Below are 16,723 nucleotides of genomic sequence, written 5' to 3' on the forward strand. Positions count from 1 at the left end.
AAAGGATCGAACTTTAGAGCTTCGAATTTCAAGTAAGACACCACTATTCAAGTACCAACTTTGTTGGTTCGCGATGGCGGCTGATGAACCAGAAATTTATGGCTACTACTATGACAATGAAGAAGATAGAGGGTTGCTTGATCCTGCATGGGAGAGACAACAAAAAAAGGTACGTTAACAGCCATAAGCTGCAGTACCGTGACATGATTTCAAATTTACAGCGATTGCATGATTTACTTGTTTTCATCTTTACGGAAACTATTGTAATTCTAAACATCTCAAGTGTCCCAAGATCCATTTATTTCTTTTATTTTGTACGCAGACGTTTACAGCCTGGTGTAACTCTCATCTGCGAAAAATTAACGTCCAGATTGACGAAATTACCACAGACTTTAGCGACGGCTTGAAACTCATGGCTTTGCTGGAAGTAATATCAGGCGAAAGACTTCCTAAACCCGAGAAAGGACGGCTGCGATTTCATAAAATTTCCAACGTTAATAAAGCTCTAGACTTTGTGGCCAGCAAAGGAGTAAAACTTGTGTCGATTGGAGCTGAAGGTATGTTAGAGGTTAGCAGTAGTGTTATGGGGGTGTTGTTCTCTACGGAAGCAAGCATGGACTCGTTCAACCTATGTGCACCATTTTTTTTTTTTCAGAAATTGTGGATGGTAACTTAAAGATGATTCTAGGAATGATCTGGACCATAATTCTTCGGTTTGCGATCCAAGACATAGCAGTAGAAGGTGAAGTTTGACGAATATCCGCTGTTGATTAGTACTAGCTTGAACAAGTTTCCAACGTAATTGTCGCTTTCCTGCCTTATTATCGATAGAATTGTCTGCGAAGGACGGCCTGCTGCTTTGGTGTCAGCGTAAAACTGCTCCATATAAAAATGTCAACGTGCAAAACTTTCACACAAGGTAGATTCTTCGTATTATTTCGTAGCGATAGTTGCAATCGTACGCATGAGGTATTTGTGTTTATCTATTTGCATGTGTGCATATGTTATCTGATTTTTGCGGTGAGCGATTCTTCGGACAAAAATAGTATTAATTTGAACACTGGATTTCCTTGTAGTTTTAAAGATGGCTTGGCTTTTTGTGCTCTTATTCATCGTCATCGCCCGGACCTTATCGACTATAACTCCCTAAGCAAGGTAAGATGTTGTCTCTAACCGGACACTGCGTTAGGTGCTTTGTACCGTGCGGAAAGACGAGGCAACGCGAAAACCGCAGGGTGTGTCGTATATTGGATTATTTGAATGTCATTTGAATGTCATGCGTGATCCAGTGTACCTTCGTGATATTAGCTTTAAAGAGGAGAACTAACAAACGATTTTGATTTTTATCTATTGCCAATATGAGTGAAATTTATGAGGTTTATTTAATGTTGTTCCTTTATGCATGCATGCGGAACCTGCTCGTTAACTACCTCTGTTTCCTGTCTTAAAACATATTGCCATTAAAGGAAAAGACCGTCATTATTGTGAAAATGATATGCACTATTTTTCATATTTATATGGTTCAATAGCTCAGAGTTATTTTTAAAGCCTGCAATACTAATTGCTATTTTGAAAAACATAATTGAACTTCACAGGAGGCTACGGAGCTAGTTTATAAATATGTCTGACCACATTCTAGAAATTTTATTGGAGTATCTTTAAAATTTGACGACAATTCGGTTTCATTATTCATGCACTAAAGGGCAATATTTATGCAGTGATATTCTGTTAAGATGTTAATGTTTCAAGTCTGTGTATGATTGAAACTCTGAAAATTAACAATTCTCTGGAGGCATGATGGTTGACAAACAACAAACTAAATACCTCAAGCTTTGCGAATGATATTTTGTCCTTCTTGTAATTAGGAAAGCTGCACTAGTTCCTGTGAAATCATTGTTCTAATAAACTAATACCAAAGTCATGGATTATTTTAAAATTTTACCCCTTTTGACAAATTTTATTCTTGTACCACCTGTCCATCATTATAATTCAGTTTTAACTTTGACCATATCTTTCTTATTTGTACAAATTTTTACAAACTAATCAGTAGTGATGTTAGTTTTCCATATACTTTTACCATCTTGACCAAAAGCTATTCTATTTAAAGAAAGGGTACCCAAAATACATGATTTTCAAACTGAATAGAGATACTTTTACAGATCTGTCCTTGTCAGTGAAACAAAGCTGCATCATTGTGACCCTGGTTGTTTGAAGGTTGGATAGTGCTGTTCAGGAGATAAATCTTTATCTGGTGGATAGTGTAGTAGTCTTTGTTATCCCTTATCCGCCAGATAGCGACTTACACTGTTGGATAACATTTTCTACCTTTATACAAATGGGTCCTGGTGGATAAAGTTCCTAGAAGTTTGCTCTGTAGAAGCTCTTAGCATGAAAGAAAAGTCAATTTTGAAAATTTAGATTTCCTAAATTTGATGTGGTGGTCAGTCAATCTTTATCAAATTCATCCTAGTTGTATTAACTCTTTTCCTTAACTGCTGATGCAACAGAACACTCTTTAGCAAGAAGTAACTTGATTCACTGTTGTGGCAGTTAAGACCTAACCTGCCTTTCTAGTACTATGGAGATACATGACCACTTTTATATTTTTATCTGCAGGAGACCCCTTTGGAAAACTTGAATTATGCCTTTGATGTTGCTGAGAAACATCTGGACATTCCCAAAATGCTTGACGCTGAAGGTAAGTTAATAACCTTCTACACTTGTGAGTATGATATGTTTTCAAATGAATAAAGGCTGATATGATAGTTTCGAAAGAAACTGTTTGGGGCTGCGTCGGTGGGAGTAACAAAATAATTTGGATATATCAACAAAGTTGAAATGGTAAATTGGCCACTGTAACGATTACTAAAGCTGACGTTTCGAGCATTAGCCCTTCGTCGGAGTGAATAGAGGAATTGTGGGTTGTGTGTGCTTTTAAAGGCAGAAAATGGAGCTACGTTATTGGTGGGAACATGGCAACAAGAAAAAACATGAATAAATTAGTGGAGTGAAAAGCGTTCATTGATCCCTGTGGGATTTAGACTGCTGTTGATATGTTTTCATCAGAGTCCTTAGTAATACCAAAGTTCAAATAATGAACAATGTAGTTATATTTTCTACGATTCTTTCCTTTTAATAGACATGGTGAACACTGTAAAGCCTGATGAAAGAGCTGTGATGACTTATGTCTCATCCTACTACCATGCCTTTACCAGCTCACAAAAGGTATCTGTGCAACTGAGGGTGTTACCACTAGTCACTAGGTGCCGACTAGACAGGTTCATTCATGAAGAGAAGTTTATCATCAGTGGGAAATTTTTCTCCAGATTAGTCAATTCCTATTTTGTATTATTCCACTATAATAAATGAATTTTTTAAGAACTAGGGAAAAATTCTTGCAAATAGGTATGTTTACTGTGAAACTTATCTGTCTGGCTTTCCGTGCATGGCCAGTTCTGAGAAACTTTGAGGGCCTGAAGAAATATCCCATACTTTGTAGTTTGAGGTCATCTAATGCATCATCCCTCCGGAGACTTTTAATTAAGTTAAGTTTTATCGGCTGTCAATGCAGTGGTTGCCTTTGATTCGTGGTTTTTTTTTTTTTTTAGATATACATTATTTCTAATTTAATCGGTGCTATTACAATTTTAACTTTCTTTTATATTGTCAAACACTTTTATCATGAGCCTCTGGCTTGGGGGATTAGGAGGCCACCCTCTGTGTATTTTGTTTTGATAAATTATCCTGACATTAAATAAATAAATTATCCTAACTCCTAAAGAGCTGAGTCTGAACAAACCATGGTTTCACTACTGCACATTAAATGAAAGAGGAGTATTGTTACTCCATTTAGACTGGATGGTGGTCCAGCCTTTAGTCAGGTCTCTCTGACAGTTTGCTGGCACTTATTTACACTCCAGCATAAGGACACTACATAATGACTAGGCCATGATTTGTACCCAGTTCTTTTGCTTTGAGGTCAAGGGCATCAACCTTTGGGTCTCTAATAATAATAATAGTAATAATAATAATAACTTTATTTCAGTGTCAAACTTCCTTAATCCTTTCACCCCTAAAATTAAAGGAACCATTATTTAAATTCTCTTTACATGAACACCACTGAATCAAACAGTAAGGTAACGAGAATACGGGGAATGTTTGCCAACTGAAGAGGCTCTTTATTTTTAGACAAATTCTTCTAAGTACCATGGAGATGTATACAGAACAGTATCAAGAATATGTATGTGCTCAGTTGTACAAGGCTGACAACAATTCATTTCATTTTGTTTAAAATTGTCACTGCCATGTTTTTTTTTTCCTTGTGATACACAGGCTGACACAGCAGCCAAGCGTATTGGTAAGGTTCTCAACATCAACAGAGATAATGAGAAGATGATGGAGGACTATGAAAAAGTTGCCAGTGATGTATGTATTCCAGAGTTTGTTTACATGCCAACATATTTGTTGGTTTTAACTATTATTTCACAGCTTGTATATATTTAAAATTTTTTTTATCCCTTCATGATCATTCTCGGTTACTGCAATGTGCTAGTGCACACATGGGAGAAACACTATTTTGAGGTGGGGTAGGAGGTGGGGTGCTCGTTTAAATCTTGGAAATGAGGAAGGGTGCCTTTTAAAGGGAGTGGTTTTCTCAAAAGAAGATGCAAATTTTGAGATTTGCAATTATGTATTGTGGTCTTAAAGGAGTGTTGGGTTAGCCAATTATACCTCAACTTTGAATGTAACTGATCTTATTTCTAATTTTCAGCTTCTTGATTGGATCAATAAGACCCTACCCTGGCTTAATGACAGATCAAGTGATGGCACACTGAGTGATATGCAGGTATTTAGGAAAGATTTCAATTTTTCCAGTTCATTTCCTTTGATAACCTGTTATTTTGAAAATGGTCGACACATTGGAAGAGGAATAATCTTATGGATAAATTTCTCAGTCATCAGATTTAAATTCTATTTCTAGAAAAAGCTTGATGCTCTTCGTGTGTACCGAAGAAGTGAAAAACCTCCTAGAGTAGAAGAAAAAGGGATGCTGGAGACAAATTTCAACACATTGCAGACCAAACTTCGCCTTGGAAATCGACCTGCATACCTCCCAACAGAAGGGAAAATGATCAGTGTAAGTTACCTTAACTAGCATCTAATTTCTCCTTACCCTGTTACTGGTCAATCAAACATTATTAGGTCATGGGAATCAAGTAAATGATCACCAATTAAGGGTGCTCTTGGTTTTTAAGTAGATTATCCTTGTCAATACTAAGGGAAATGTACAGGGAAGTTTATTAAGAATTGACATAATAAATCAATCAATACTTTACTTACCCACATAGCGTTAAGGAGCTTGTAGAGCTCGTTCAAAATACATACGTGACATACTGACGTTGAGGTGTAGAGGATTAGAAATGAATTCAACTCAGACTAACTCATGTGCAACTTTATCAGATGAAATGCATTGTAATTTTTGGGGCCAAGAAAATATCACCACTTCCAAATATTTAATTCATGTTTCCCCAAATTTTAGTGAGCCCCTAACAGTCAAGAACAAGTGACTAGGAATAAGACAGACCAATAATTACTATAATAATACACACAAAGTCTTAGCAGAAAACAAAATGGTAAATTTGATTCCTGTTATACACATACAGGACATCAATCGTGCATGGGGAGACTTGGAAGGTTCTGAGAAAGATTTTGAAGACTGGTTGTTGAAGGAAATGAGAAGGTAATAGGGTTTTGTAGAAACTATTTTATAGGGGCTAGGTAATCACATCTAGAAAAAATGGTATCACTAATAGTAGCATGTGAAAAATCTCTAAAGGGAGAAAATAACTTCACATGTTTAGGTTCTAGCAGAAACATATATTTGATGATCTTTTGTTATGGTTGTGTATGTTTTAGTTTAATGTTATTTGCCACCAACACCTGCTTTATTGTATTCAGGGCTTGACACTAACAGTAGCCAACTAGCCACAGACTGTAGTAGAAATTCAGTTTTGGTTATTGGTTTTCAATTTCGGCTAGCCAGTTGGGCCAGTAAACAAACGGAAATTGTCGTAACATCAATATTGTCACACGCCACTTAGCTAGTAAGTTGAAAAGTTAGTGTCCAGTCCTTATATTGGCAATGTTTCCAGCCACTTCCTTTTATATAAGGTAGACATTTCAATTGATATTGAAACAATAATAATTTGATATATTTTGTTTTGAAAAGGATGGAACGACTCGATCACTTGGCCCAAAAGTTCAAACACAAATGCAATATTCATGAAGCTTGGACAAGTGGAAAAACTGACATGTTGAAGAAAAATGATTTTGAAAATGCCTCACTGGCTGAAATTTTGGTAAATAATTTCAATTTGTTTCAAGCAATATTTTAGGCCAGCTTATGTCATGTCATTTTCATTGTCATTATTGTTATCTTATAATATCACTATCTTTATCATCGCCATTAACCTTTTTTTTGTTATCATCCTTACTGCTATTTTTTATTGTCATAATTGCTATTATCATTACAAAAATATCGCTATCCTTCAAATATCACTATCATCATCATTATCCTTATTAATACTACTTTTGTGATTATTTTCTTGATCAACATCAACATCATTAGTGTTTTATGGAATATTTTTTTTGTAAAGAATCTTGAATTGTTATTAAACAAAGTGTGTGTTCATGAGCTTTTCTTGGATTTTTACTAGACATTTTGACATATATTTTTTTTTATTTTTAGCATTTTATCATAATTTTGTAAGTACTTTTAGTGATTATAATGATATAAAGATTGTGTTAAGTATTTTTAATTAAAATCAAAAAAAAATCGTTAGTGTTACCACTATCATTACCAATATTGTATTAGTTATCCTCTTCAACAACTGTCTCTCTTTTAAAGGCAGGTAATTGTAAAAATTAGGTGTACTTAGCTTTGTGCTTCAATTTCTTTCAGGCTCTGCAATAAAAGTACGAGGCATTGTAAAAATTAGGTCTACTTAGCTTTGTGCTTCAATTTCTTTCAGGCTCTGAAAAAAAAGCACAAGGCATTGTAAAAATTAGGTATACTTAGCTTTGTGCTTCAATTTCTTTTAGGCTCTGAAAAAAAAGCACGAGGCATTGTAAAAATTAGGTGTACTTAGCTTTGTGCTTCAATTTCTTTCAGGCTCTGAAAAAAAAGCACGAGGCATTGTAAAATTAGGTGTACTTAGCTTTGTGCTTCAATTTCTTTCAGGCTCTGAAGAAAAAGCACGAGGCATTTGAGAGTGATCTCGCAGCCCATCAGGACAGAGTGGAACAAATAGTCGCAATTGCTCAGGAGCTTAAGTAAGTTTTAAGTTTTTAATGTTATGCAGAACAAAAAAAAATTATTCTGGATAGACATCTTTAACAAAGTAAATGAAATCCATTTCATGATTATCTTTGCATACACCTCTGTTGTGGAAAAACTATCACCATGTAGGCTTTAAAACAAGGTCGTTTTATATTCAATGGAGAAAAGAAGAATGATGCTAGACTATCTTATCTCCCATAGAAAATGAATTGGTATGCTTCAAAACAACACCCTGGGGCTGAACTGTTTATTAGCTTAAAAAGACAATTACTTGGTGCAGCATTGAAAACCAGTTAGTGTTCATTGTTTTCAGTGCACTGGGATACAGTGAAGTAGGCTCTGTTAATGAAAGGTGCCAGGTAAGTTCTTGCAAAATCCCACACAAATTGTTAAAAAAATAGTTTTTGACACTTGCCTCTGGGTTTTTTTATGTCCATAATATATTACAAAATAGTCTCCATCAAAACACAATGATACAGATTACAATCATGTTGGAGTTTATCCCTCTAGGTTAAAAAGAAATTCCCATTGCATATAAGTTCAGCCTCTAGTACTCTACAATTAACTGATTGATGCAAAAACCCTTTTGTCTTGCTGTGATCTTCAGAAAAAGTATGTGGAAAACATATTAATAAGATCTGTTTATCAGCTACAATGAAATATATGAAGTTCATATATTTTGAACTGTGGTATTAGATACGTATGATGCATGATCCTCGCAGCAGATAGCGCTATTTAAGCAATAGCGAAAATCAGACCTGAAAAAAATCAGGCCTGTACGGGATTCGAACCACTGACCTCTGCGATACTAGTGCAGCGCTCTTACCAATTGAGCTAACAAGGCAACTGGGAGCAGGCCGTTAAGTTGATTGTATCTGATTTATCACTTTCATGGGTTTATTACGAATCAACTTAACGGCCTGCTCCCAGTTGGCTTGTTAGCTCAATTGGTAAGAGCGCTGCACTAGTATCGCAGAGGTCAGTGGTTCGAATCCCGTACAGGCCTGATTTTTTTCAGGTCTGATTTTCGCTATTGCTTAAATAGCGCTATCTACTGCGAGGATCGTGCATCATACGTAAGATCTGTTTATATTGCACAATGCAGTTGCATTGCTGATCCCAGCAGTGTGCAAAACGCTTTTCATATATGAACCCTGGTCCTAATAATAGTCAGGCTCACCATTGAGTTCTCTGCAGCTCTTTGGTAGAGCATGCAACCTTGAAAGGTCTGAATTGAGTCCTCCTGCATCTCAGATTTGAAAATTCTTCCATTCCTAATGTTTGGTCATGAATTAAAAGTGGGAGTGTGTGCAAGCATTTTACATATGTCTTGATTTAAGAATTGATCTTTATTTCACTTCCAATTGTAGCAAATCTGTGATGAGTGGAAAGACCTTGGACAGTTAACAGAAGATCGACGGAAAAAACTTGAGGTATGTTAAAAAGCTGTTAGTGTTGATCAGCATTCCAATTAACTCACTGCTGGAAAAATTAAAAAAAATTAAAAAATTTTACCATGACAAAAACTATTTGGAGGTAAGAATGTGATTATTTACAACAGACAGTTTGCCCACGGCATAAGTTTTTTTTCCCATTAACACACAAAATTCTGTTGTCAGGTCATTTTAAGGGGTTGAACTAAAATGGTTAAACTTTATCGTTATTATTTGTTCTCCAGGACCGTGAAGCAGTACTGGTACAACTGGACAACTTGCTGTTAGAGTTTGCCAAAAGAGCAGCGGTAAAAGACATTACTTTATTTGTAGCTTGATTACTTGTTTGGTATTAGAATACAGCAAGAGCTTTTACAGTAACATAAAAGTTGTATACTGTAAATTTGCTTCTTTGCACTTGTTTCGAATACATCCTAGGATGAGGTTGGCTGCCAGATATGATGGCTATTTGCTGTGTACCAGCTGAATGTGAACAGCAACAAACGGGTTGATTGTGGATGAACTACTTTAAAACCCTAAGAGTGATCAGCCTCCGATTTCTCCTAACTGGAACACTGCTGAATCATTCATTAACTTCATGAGAATAAAGGAAATGATCACCAACCTAACAAGCTTCGATTGTTACAAGAATTCTCTTGCCACTATCAAAGAAGATATATGAGAAAAGTATTTAAAATATGTTAAGGGCGAACAGGTTGACGTACGATGCTGATCCTATAGTTTCATCAGTGTTTTAATTGATACTTGCAGATGTTTGTCCAAAGCTAACAAATTTGTTAACTAATCTTAGCCAGAAGTTGTGCAGTTTTTGTAGGTTTGTTTTTCCCTCTCAAATGTATCTCTTTCTCCGTTGTTTTTAAAGCCATTCAACAACTGGCTAGAAAGTGCACGCGAAGATTTAATGGACATGTTCAGTGTGCATACTGTGGAGGAGGTTGTGGTAAGAAAAATCTGACTTGTCTTCATTTGAACCTAAAGTTCGGAGACCAGGTGCTGTTTTAAAACTAGTTACCAATCAGAAATTCATCCTTACAATATCATACGTTTTTCACGCAGAAACGTGACAAGAAGAAAGGTTAAATCATTGACTATGGGATGTTTTGTGATTGAGCTAAAATGTTGAAAATGTAGGACAGACAGTGTGGACAATTATTATGAAGATCTAAGGATTAACACACAGCCATATTTAACAAATGGTAAACACCACAGCGCACACTATTGAGTAATGGTTGCGCGCGGAAAAATAATCTTTGCATTTGCTCACGTAGGCAGCGTACACCCATGGGCAAATGGGGGACGCTAAATTGACCAATTAGAGCGCGCGCTTTACTTTGGTTATGTTATAATTTGGTTTCTGTTAGGAACTGCAAGATGCCCATAAGGTCTTCAAGGACAACATGCCAGCTGCAAGAGACGAGTATCATTCTATTATGAAGTTGAGTGACGTAATTGAGGAATTGAGTGATCTGGAAAACCCTTACACCAGCCTTACTAAACAGGTAACAAATCGATTTTGAGTCAAAAATTTGATATGGGGGAGTCAGAGACTTGACGTTGGTTACAGTATCACTTGGGTGTGGATTCTGTGGTTGTCACACACCAATGACCATTTCATCATCTTCTCGGATAGGGATGAGTAAATGGAGGTCCCGTCTCCTGCAGGGTTGGGGTAGGAGACGTTAATTTCCCACTCACGAGATTACTGTGTGATGGATGTCCTCCCCTGGTTGGGATGGGTGGGAAGGTGAGATCGATGGACTGAAGTGGCTGCCAGAGGCGCCTGATATGCTGACGTCTGTTCTCAACCTTAAACTGCACCCGTAATTCAGCCTTAGGCAGCAAGCGGTCAGAAATACTATACTATATTATTATTTTTAAAAATCGAGTTTCCAGATGGGAACTCGATTTTTAAAAAAATTGTTTAATTCATCTTTACATGCTCACTTTGGAGGCTGGTTGGCTGCATGTGATGCTTTAATGCATGTGATGCTTTAATGTGACAGCGTGATGCTGTTAGTGAGCTTCTATGCGCTAGCTGATGTTTGGCTGTGTAGCCGCGTGATGCGGTTACCCACTAATTGACCCTTGCTCACCATAGAGTCTCCTGTAGCTCAGTGGTTGGAGCATCCGACTAGATTACGGTGGGTCGTGGGTTCAAATCTCATCTGGAAACTCGATTTTTAAAAAAAGTGTTTATTTCATCTTTATATCATTATTATTATTATTATATCTTTTTATCCCAGCCAAATCAAACCATACTTGTATCTTGAGAGGGCCTTATTGCCTTGAGTATGCCCCTGAACATATCAAGGACTGCTATTAAAAGAAAAATCGTCTTTCTGTTTCTTTGAAAGGAAATCATGCTCGCATGGAATGAGGTCGACACTCTGGTACCAAAGAGAGACGAACTGCTTGAAAATGAGAAGGAAAGACAAGAACGTATCTTTGACTAAAAAATGATGCAAAATAAGCATTGAAGGACGATCACTTTAAATTTGTGAGCTGGCTCATCTTTGAAATTGTCTTATTCAAGTACCATTTTTTTTGGCTGAAGAATTACTGTAATGAAAGTTATAAGGGCGAGTAACTCAATCGGAAACCGGTCTCCTGTAATCGCATGTAGTAGTTTAGTTTGGAAAAATACATTCCTTAACAGTCACAAGGTAACGAGAAACTTCGGGTGGAGTTCGCACAAAAGGCGAATCAAATTGGACCGTGGATCAGACGCAACGAAGAAGAGTTACGATCTATTACTTTGACATCCGTTGGACCTTTGGAGGTATGTTTTTGCATCGTCATAACAGTGGTAGGTTTTGTCTTCTGAATTAAGGATAGAAAGTAAGTTTTCATTCAAGGTGGCAAAATTACATTATAACAAAGTCAACCTGTATGAGCTTAGCGGACTCAAACGGTCTGGGTTCATCGTCAAAAATGCCCCCTCACGTGGCATCTTTGAATCTCGCGCAGTTTTTTAGCGGCTTCCCCCACCAACCCTAAGCATGTAGGGAATTGCATGTAGCATCCTTTATGGGACCTGGTAGGACGCAGTGGGAGCTCCAGAATACCCCTGGCACCGACTTTCGACTCCAGTAGGGTAGTAATTAAGTTGAATACAAAGGCTCATGTTATTGTTATCATAACCCATAACAGGAACAACTGCAAGCTATACAAGGACTTGAAAGAGATGTTACCAGTCACAAGCCTCAAATGGATGAGTTAGAATTGGTTAACCAGGTGAGGAACTGGGCCCAACTCAGTAGCGTTGCAGAACGCAGGAAGATTTGAGACGAGATAAGGAGAGTTTTTCTGGGGTCTGGCACTAACACCATTAGTGCTAGACTGCTTGCAGAATTCTTGCCGGCTTGTATCGCTCACGGCCACATATTGGAGACCATGTCCTGTGAAATGCAAACCAGCTTTCAACTAAAAGGAGAAAAATATGACCTTGATAAAAAAAGGCAAAAGATACGTTAATTTGCCAAAAAGGAATATGTGATTGAGAAATAAAATGCCTCTGAGTATTACTGTTGATTCTTATTTACAAAAACGGCGTTCTCTAGTTTTAAAAACAATAGATTTCGCCTTTCCATCTGAAGCCTTGAAAATATTAAATATTTTAAATGTTCTTCTGTTTACAGGACGTCCAAGAAGCTTTGATCTTTGAGAATCCCCATACAGAATACACCATGGAAGTAAGTACGATCGGTTGATTTCTTTCCAGCAATAACCATTACTAAAGAGCCAACTGGGTTTATGTTGCTTTGAGTACCACTAATGACAGTCATTGTTTATTGATAATCACTGGAAAAGGAAAGTACTTGCGCCCAATTAAACAGTTACGGGAGATGACTATGAGGAAGTGTTATGTTGTTTAAATGAACTAAAATCATGAATAATTAAAAGCTTGAATTAATACATGACTGAAATGTATATCTTTTCAATTTCTTTAGGCTCTTCGAGTTAACTGGGAGCAGCTGCTAACTGCTATCGCTAGAAACATCAATGAAGTTGAAAATCAGGTTAGATTTTAATGAAACGTTTATTGAGTGAGTAATTGAAAATGTTGTGGAACTAACATCGTGGAGAAATCGACTGACAATCTGTTTTTGTTGTTCTTTTTGCTTCCTGATTGACTTTTGATAACTAAATTTTGGCGGAGATGGCAACTGAAGACAGCAAGAGGCAAATCTGCCTCCATTTCCCGGACCCACTTTGTTCTACTTCTATTAATTACAGTAGTAATTTCAATATATCAACAAAGTTGAAATGGTAAATTGGCCACCGTTACGATTATAAAAGCTGACGTTTCGAGCGTTAGCCCGTCGTCGGAGCTCCGACGAAGGGCTAACGCTAGAAACGTCAGCTTTTATAATCGTAACGGTGGCCAATTTACCATTTCAACTTTGTTGATAAAATTATATTGAAATTATTTCGTTACCCCCACCGACGCAGCCCCAAACAGTTTCTTTAGAAACTATCAGCCTTTATTAATTACAGTAGGATTCCCAAACCTTGTTTACACGTGTTTTTGTATTCGCAGATTCTAACAAGAGATTCCAAAGGTCTTTCAGAGGAACAGATGAAAGAATTCAGAACTTCATTCAACTTTTTCGACAAGGTTTGCCATATTGTCGATACTGGAGAGCTACGGATCATAGCTAACCTCCCATGAGTGACCGAGACAGAATTTCTCCTTATAATATCAATACAATATCCAGTAGACAAGTGATGAGAATAAAGAAAAATTTCAATTAGTTGATTATAAGTTGATCCAAATTCTCCAAAATAACGTCATCGGCATTGTATGACAGACTGTAAGGACAATTACTAGTGAGATCTGAGAGTTAGAAAGGTTAATGACCTTTCCGTTTGGTATACATTTGCTCATTGTAGTTAGGCTAACTTCTGCTCGCCATGTATCCAAACACAACACGTTTCACGTGTGTTTACATGCGCATTAGTTCAGACAGTTTTTGTACGGTTAAGAAATTTTGGGTGAACGTATCGAAAGTTTCCTATTGTATGTTTTGGATTCGAAGGGTATATTTTAATCATAATTTCTTCATAGGTTCCTCGCTTTAATTTGTGTTTTGTTTTGTTTTTTCTTTTTGTTCGTTTGTTTATAGGATGAAAACGCGCGACTTGAGCCGCATGAATTTAGACAGTGTTTGGTCAGTTTAGGACACTCGCTTCCCGAAGGAGATAAGGTTTGTGATCGTGGTCGACACACGCACACGAATACGCGCACACACAAGAAGAAAACTTTGATTGGGTATTGTTTGAACAGTTGATATGGCATTAGATCTTAAGTAGTATGTTTATATTATTGATTTATTGAATCCCACAGGGTGACGTAGAGTTCAACCGACTCATGACTATTGTAGATCCAAACAACACGGGTTATGTGACTTTCCAAGCATTCCTTGACTTTATGACGCGTGAAGTGGCTGATACGGATACCGCTGAACAAGTCATGGAGTCATTTAGAATCCTTGCTGGGGACAAGGTGCGTTTCTATGTCTTATGATATTAACTTCACATCTACTTGTCTTTTTCTGTGATGTTTAGTCGATGGTGGTTAAACAGCTCCTTGTGCGTATTTAACTTAATTTGTCGAAGAAAAATCTTAATTCTTTAACTCCTAAGAGTGATAAGCATCCAATTTCTCCTTTCAAATCAAATATCAAGGTCACGAGATCAAAGGAAGTGATCACCAACTAAAGAAGCTCTTGATTGTTCCACAAATTCTCCTTTTCAGCGCCTTAGGAAATAAGAAAGCAGCTTAGTAAAGAGAAAAGTATGGAAATTATGCATTCTGATGTTTGGGTCGTGTAAAGGATTAATCGAGAGAAAAACTGAACAATCAGTTCCTGTTCCCTCTCGCGCTTGTGACAATGTTAATGATTTTGTTTGGTCCCGTTACAGCCGTTTATCACTACAGAAGAACTGAGACGTGAATTACCACCAGATCAAGCAGAGTATTGTATCGCTCGAATGGCTCCCTACGAGGGACCAGACGCAGTGCCTGGTGCTCTGGATTACATGTCCTTCTCCACTGCACTCTATGGCGAAAGTGACTTGTAACCACTTTTTATGGTATTGTAATATTAGGGAGGTGTTACTGTGGCTAGTCTGGTGTGACTGTGGCCAGTCAGTTTGTGTTTAGTTTCCAGACAGTATACTTGAGTCTTCTATACTCTGTGTAGAGAAAAGAAAATGGAAAGGTTAAGTAAGACGTTTACGGCAAACGTCAAAACTAAATTTTCTGGCTCTTTCAGCCGTTTATACCCAAAAGTGACAATACTTCCGTAAACCATGAATAAGAGATTTTTTAAAACGACCTGCTTGATTTAAGAAGTAAAGGAATTCTGGGTAGAATGAAAGTCGAGTTTTGCTGTTTGCTGTAACCGCAAACGTAAACGTAATGATAAAAAAAAAAAAAAAAAAAAAACACACAGCAATTCGTAATAATTTGTATGGAACCTTCGCTCGTATTTTGGATAGAAAACTTTAAAAAATCAAATGGAAATACAGGTTGGATTGCTTCGGGAGAAAAGCATTTTATGGAGATGAATATCGGCTCCAGGGAGTTGAAGTCCCGTTTAATGGTAGTCTGTGCATTTCTCCTATTAGATATCTTTTTCCGAGGGGTATATCAGCCATTAGCTTTGTTACTAGAAACTGTAGAATCCATCTTAATTTCTGGCCCAATACTTAAGGAGATGCAACATAAACTAGATGTAGAATAAAGGTAAATTGTTCTTCTCGTCCATCGAGTAGCGTGTGTAGGCAGCTGTCAGTATTTCCATTACAAACCAAAGCTACCTTACTGTATTAAACTGCAGTGAGGAATATAAATTTATATAAACTGGATGTGTCTGTTGTTACGTCAATTTGTTCCCAGGGTCTTTCTCCTTACTCCCAACCTTCTTCTCCCTCCCGCCCAGTCTCCCGTCCCCCTTTCCCCCGGAGCGAGAAATGGTTAAAAAGGAAGAATCTGCCAACGAAGAAAGAGCTCACAGTTTCCCCTAGACTTTACAACACTTGTTTCCCTCATAAACCGTTCAATGAATGCGACGCAACGATTCCCCAGAGCGTTGCGTGACATCGTAAAGAAATGTCGAGGAGATCCATTACATGGCAGAAAACCGAATTCCCTAAGAATCGCATGGCAACGGTTGCCCCCCCCCCCCAAGAATCCCATGGCAACGGTCCCACCCAGTTGCCCCCTAAGAATCTCATGGCAGCGGTCCCACCCAGTTGCCCCCCTAAGAATCCCACAGCTTACTTCCGGCTTCCTCTGACAATGTCGATACATTTTTAAGTCTGAAGGAAAGGGGAGAAGAAAAATATGAAGTATGGGATGATGTTTGATTTATCTCGAAACTCTTATGTCTAAGATTGTATGGCAAGCAGTGAAAATGATTTTGTGTCGTTCTTGGGCCTCATTTTGGCGTGTAAGAGAATTGCCCTTTGCAGAAGAAAAAAAGTCTGGGATGATTGGCGTATGTGGAAAACACTAAAGAGGTTATGATAAACCGAAAAAAAGAAAAAAAGTACGACTAAAGATGTCTAGAAATAGTCACACAACGTGGACGATCATAAATATTAAGGCTTAATTTTTCAAGGTCGACAATAACAGAGACTTAGCGGGAGATGTCTTTTTCGTCTTGTCACGAGCCACTCTGTTACTGAGCTACAGTGACGCTGTGGTGAGCCGAAAACTATTAGAAAGTTCATATATGACATCTGTCTTATTCTATTTACAAACAGAGACTTAAATCCTTAGATCTGAAACATTTTACGTCATTGAAATGTATCTTTCAGTATTTTAAAACACGGATCCTTATATCTAGTACGTATTTATACCTCGCTTCCAATTTCCTTTTGTCAGTATTTTTGGTAATTCGTTCTAATATCCACTGATATC

General features: G+C 37.4%; 1 protein-coding gene across 1 annotated transcript; it reads left to right on the top strand.

Moving 5' to 3' along the window:
• The first annotated feature begins 32 nt into the window (after positions 1 to 32).
• Positions 33 to 15,666, top strand: LOC111330358 (alpha-actinin). Its single transcript, XM_088725534.1, has 27 exons — positions 33 to 169; positions 323 to 557; positions 656 to 742; positions 832 to 919; positions 1,077 to 1,155; positions 2,617 to 2,698; positions 3,140 to 3,225; positions 4,333 to 4,425; positions 4,772 to 4,846; positions 4,982 to 5,137; positions 5,664 to 5,740; positions 6,230 to 6,359; positions 7,241 to 7,332; positions 7,653 to 7,698; positions 8,710 to 8,772; positions 9,018 to 9,080; positions 9,656 to 9,733; positions 10,155 to 10,292; positions 11,148 to 11,232; positions 11,457 to 11,572; positions 11,944 to 12,027; positions 12,432 to 12,485; positions 12,744 to 12,812; positions 13,334 to 13,411; positions 13,920 to 14,000; positions 14,141 to 14,299; positions 14,719 to 15,666. Exons 1-27 carry the CDS (start codon positions 74 to 76, stop codon positions 14,875 to 14,877), a joined length of 2,649 nt encoding a protein of 882 aa, XP_088581660.1. The 5' UTR covers positions 33 to 73; the 3' UTR covers positions 14,878 to 15,666.
• Positions 15,667 to 16,723: the final 1,057 nt, after the last annotated feature.

The sequence above is a fragment of the Stylophora pistillata genome, chromosome 6 (assembly GCF_964205215.1).
Source record: "Stylophora pistillata chromosome 6, jaStyPist1.2, whole genome shotgun sequence".
Classification (NCBI taxonomy): Eukaryota; Metazoa; Cnidaria; class Anthozoa; order Scleractinia; family Pocilloporidae; genus Stylophora; species Stylophora pistillata.

Excerpts from the sequence above, each read along its gene's own strand:
- LOC111330358 (XM_088725534.1), top strand. The coding sequence starts at position 74 with ATGGCGGCTGATGAACCAGAAATTTATGGCTACTACTATGACAATGAA. Across the intron at positions 2,699-3,139 it reads CAAAATGCTTGACGCTGAAG|ACATGGTGAACACTGTAAAG; the intron begins GTAAGTTAATAA and ends TCCTTTTAATAG. Across the intron at positions 8,773-9,017 it reads ATCGACGGAAAAAACTTGAG|GACCGTGAAGCAGTACTGGT; the intron begins GTATGTTAAAAA and ends TTTGTTCTCCAG.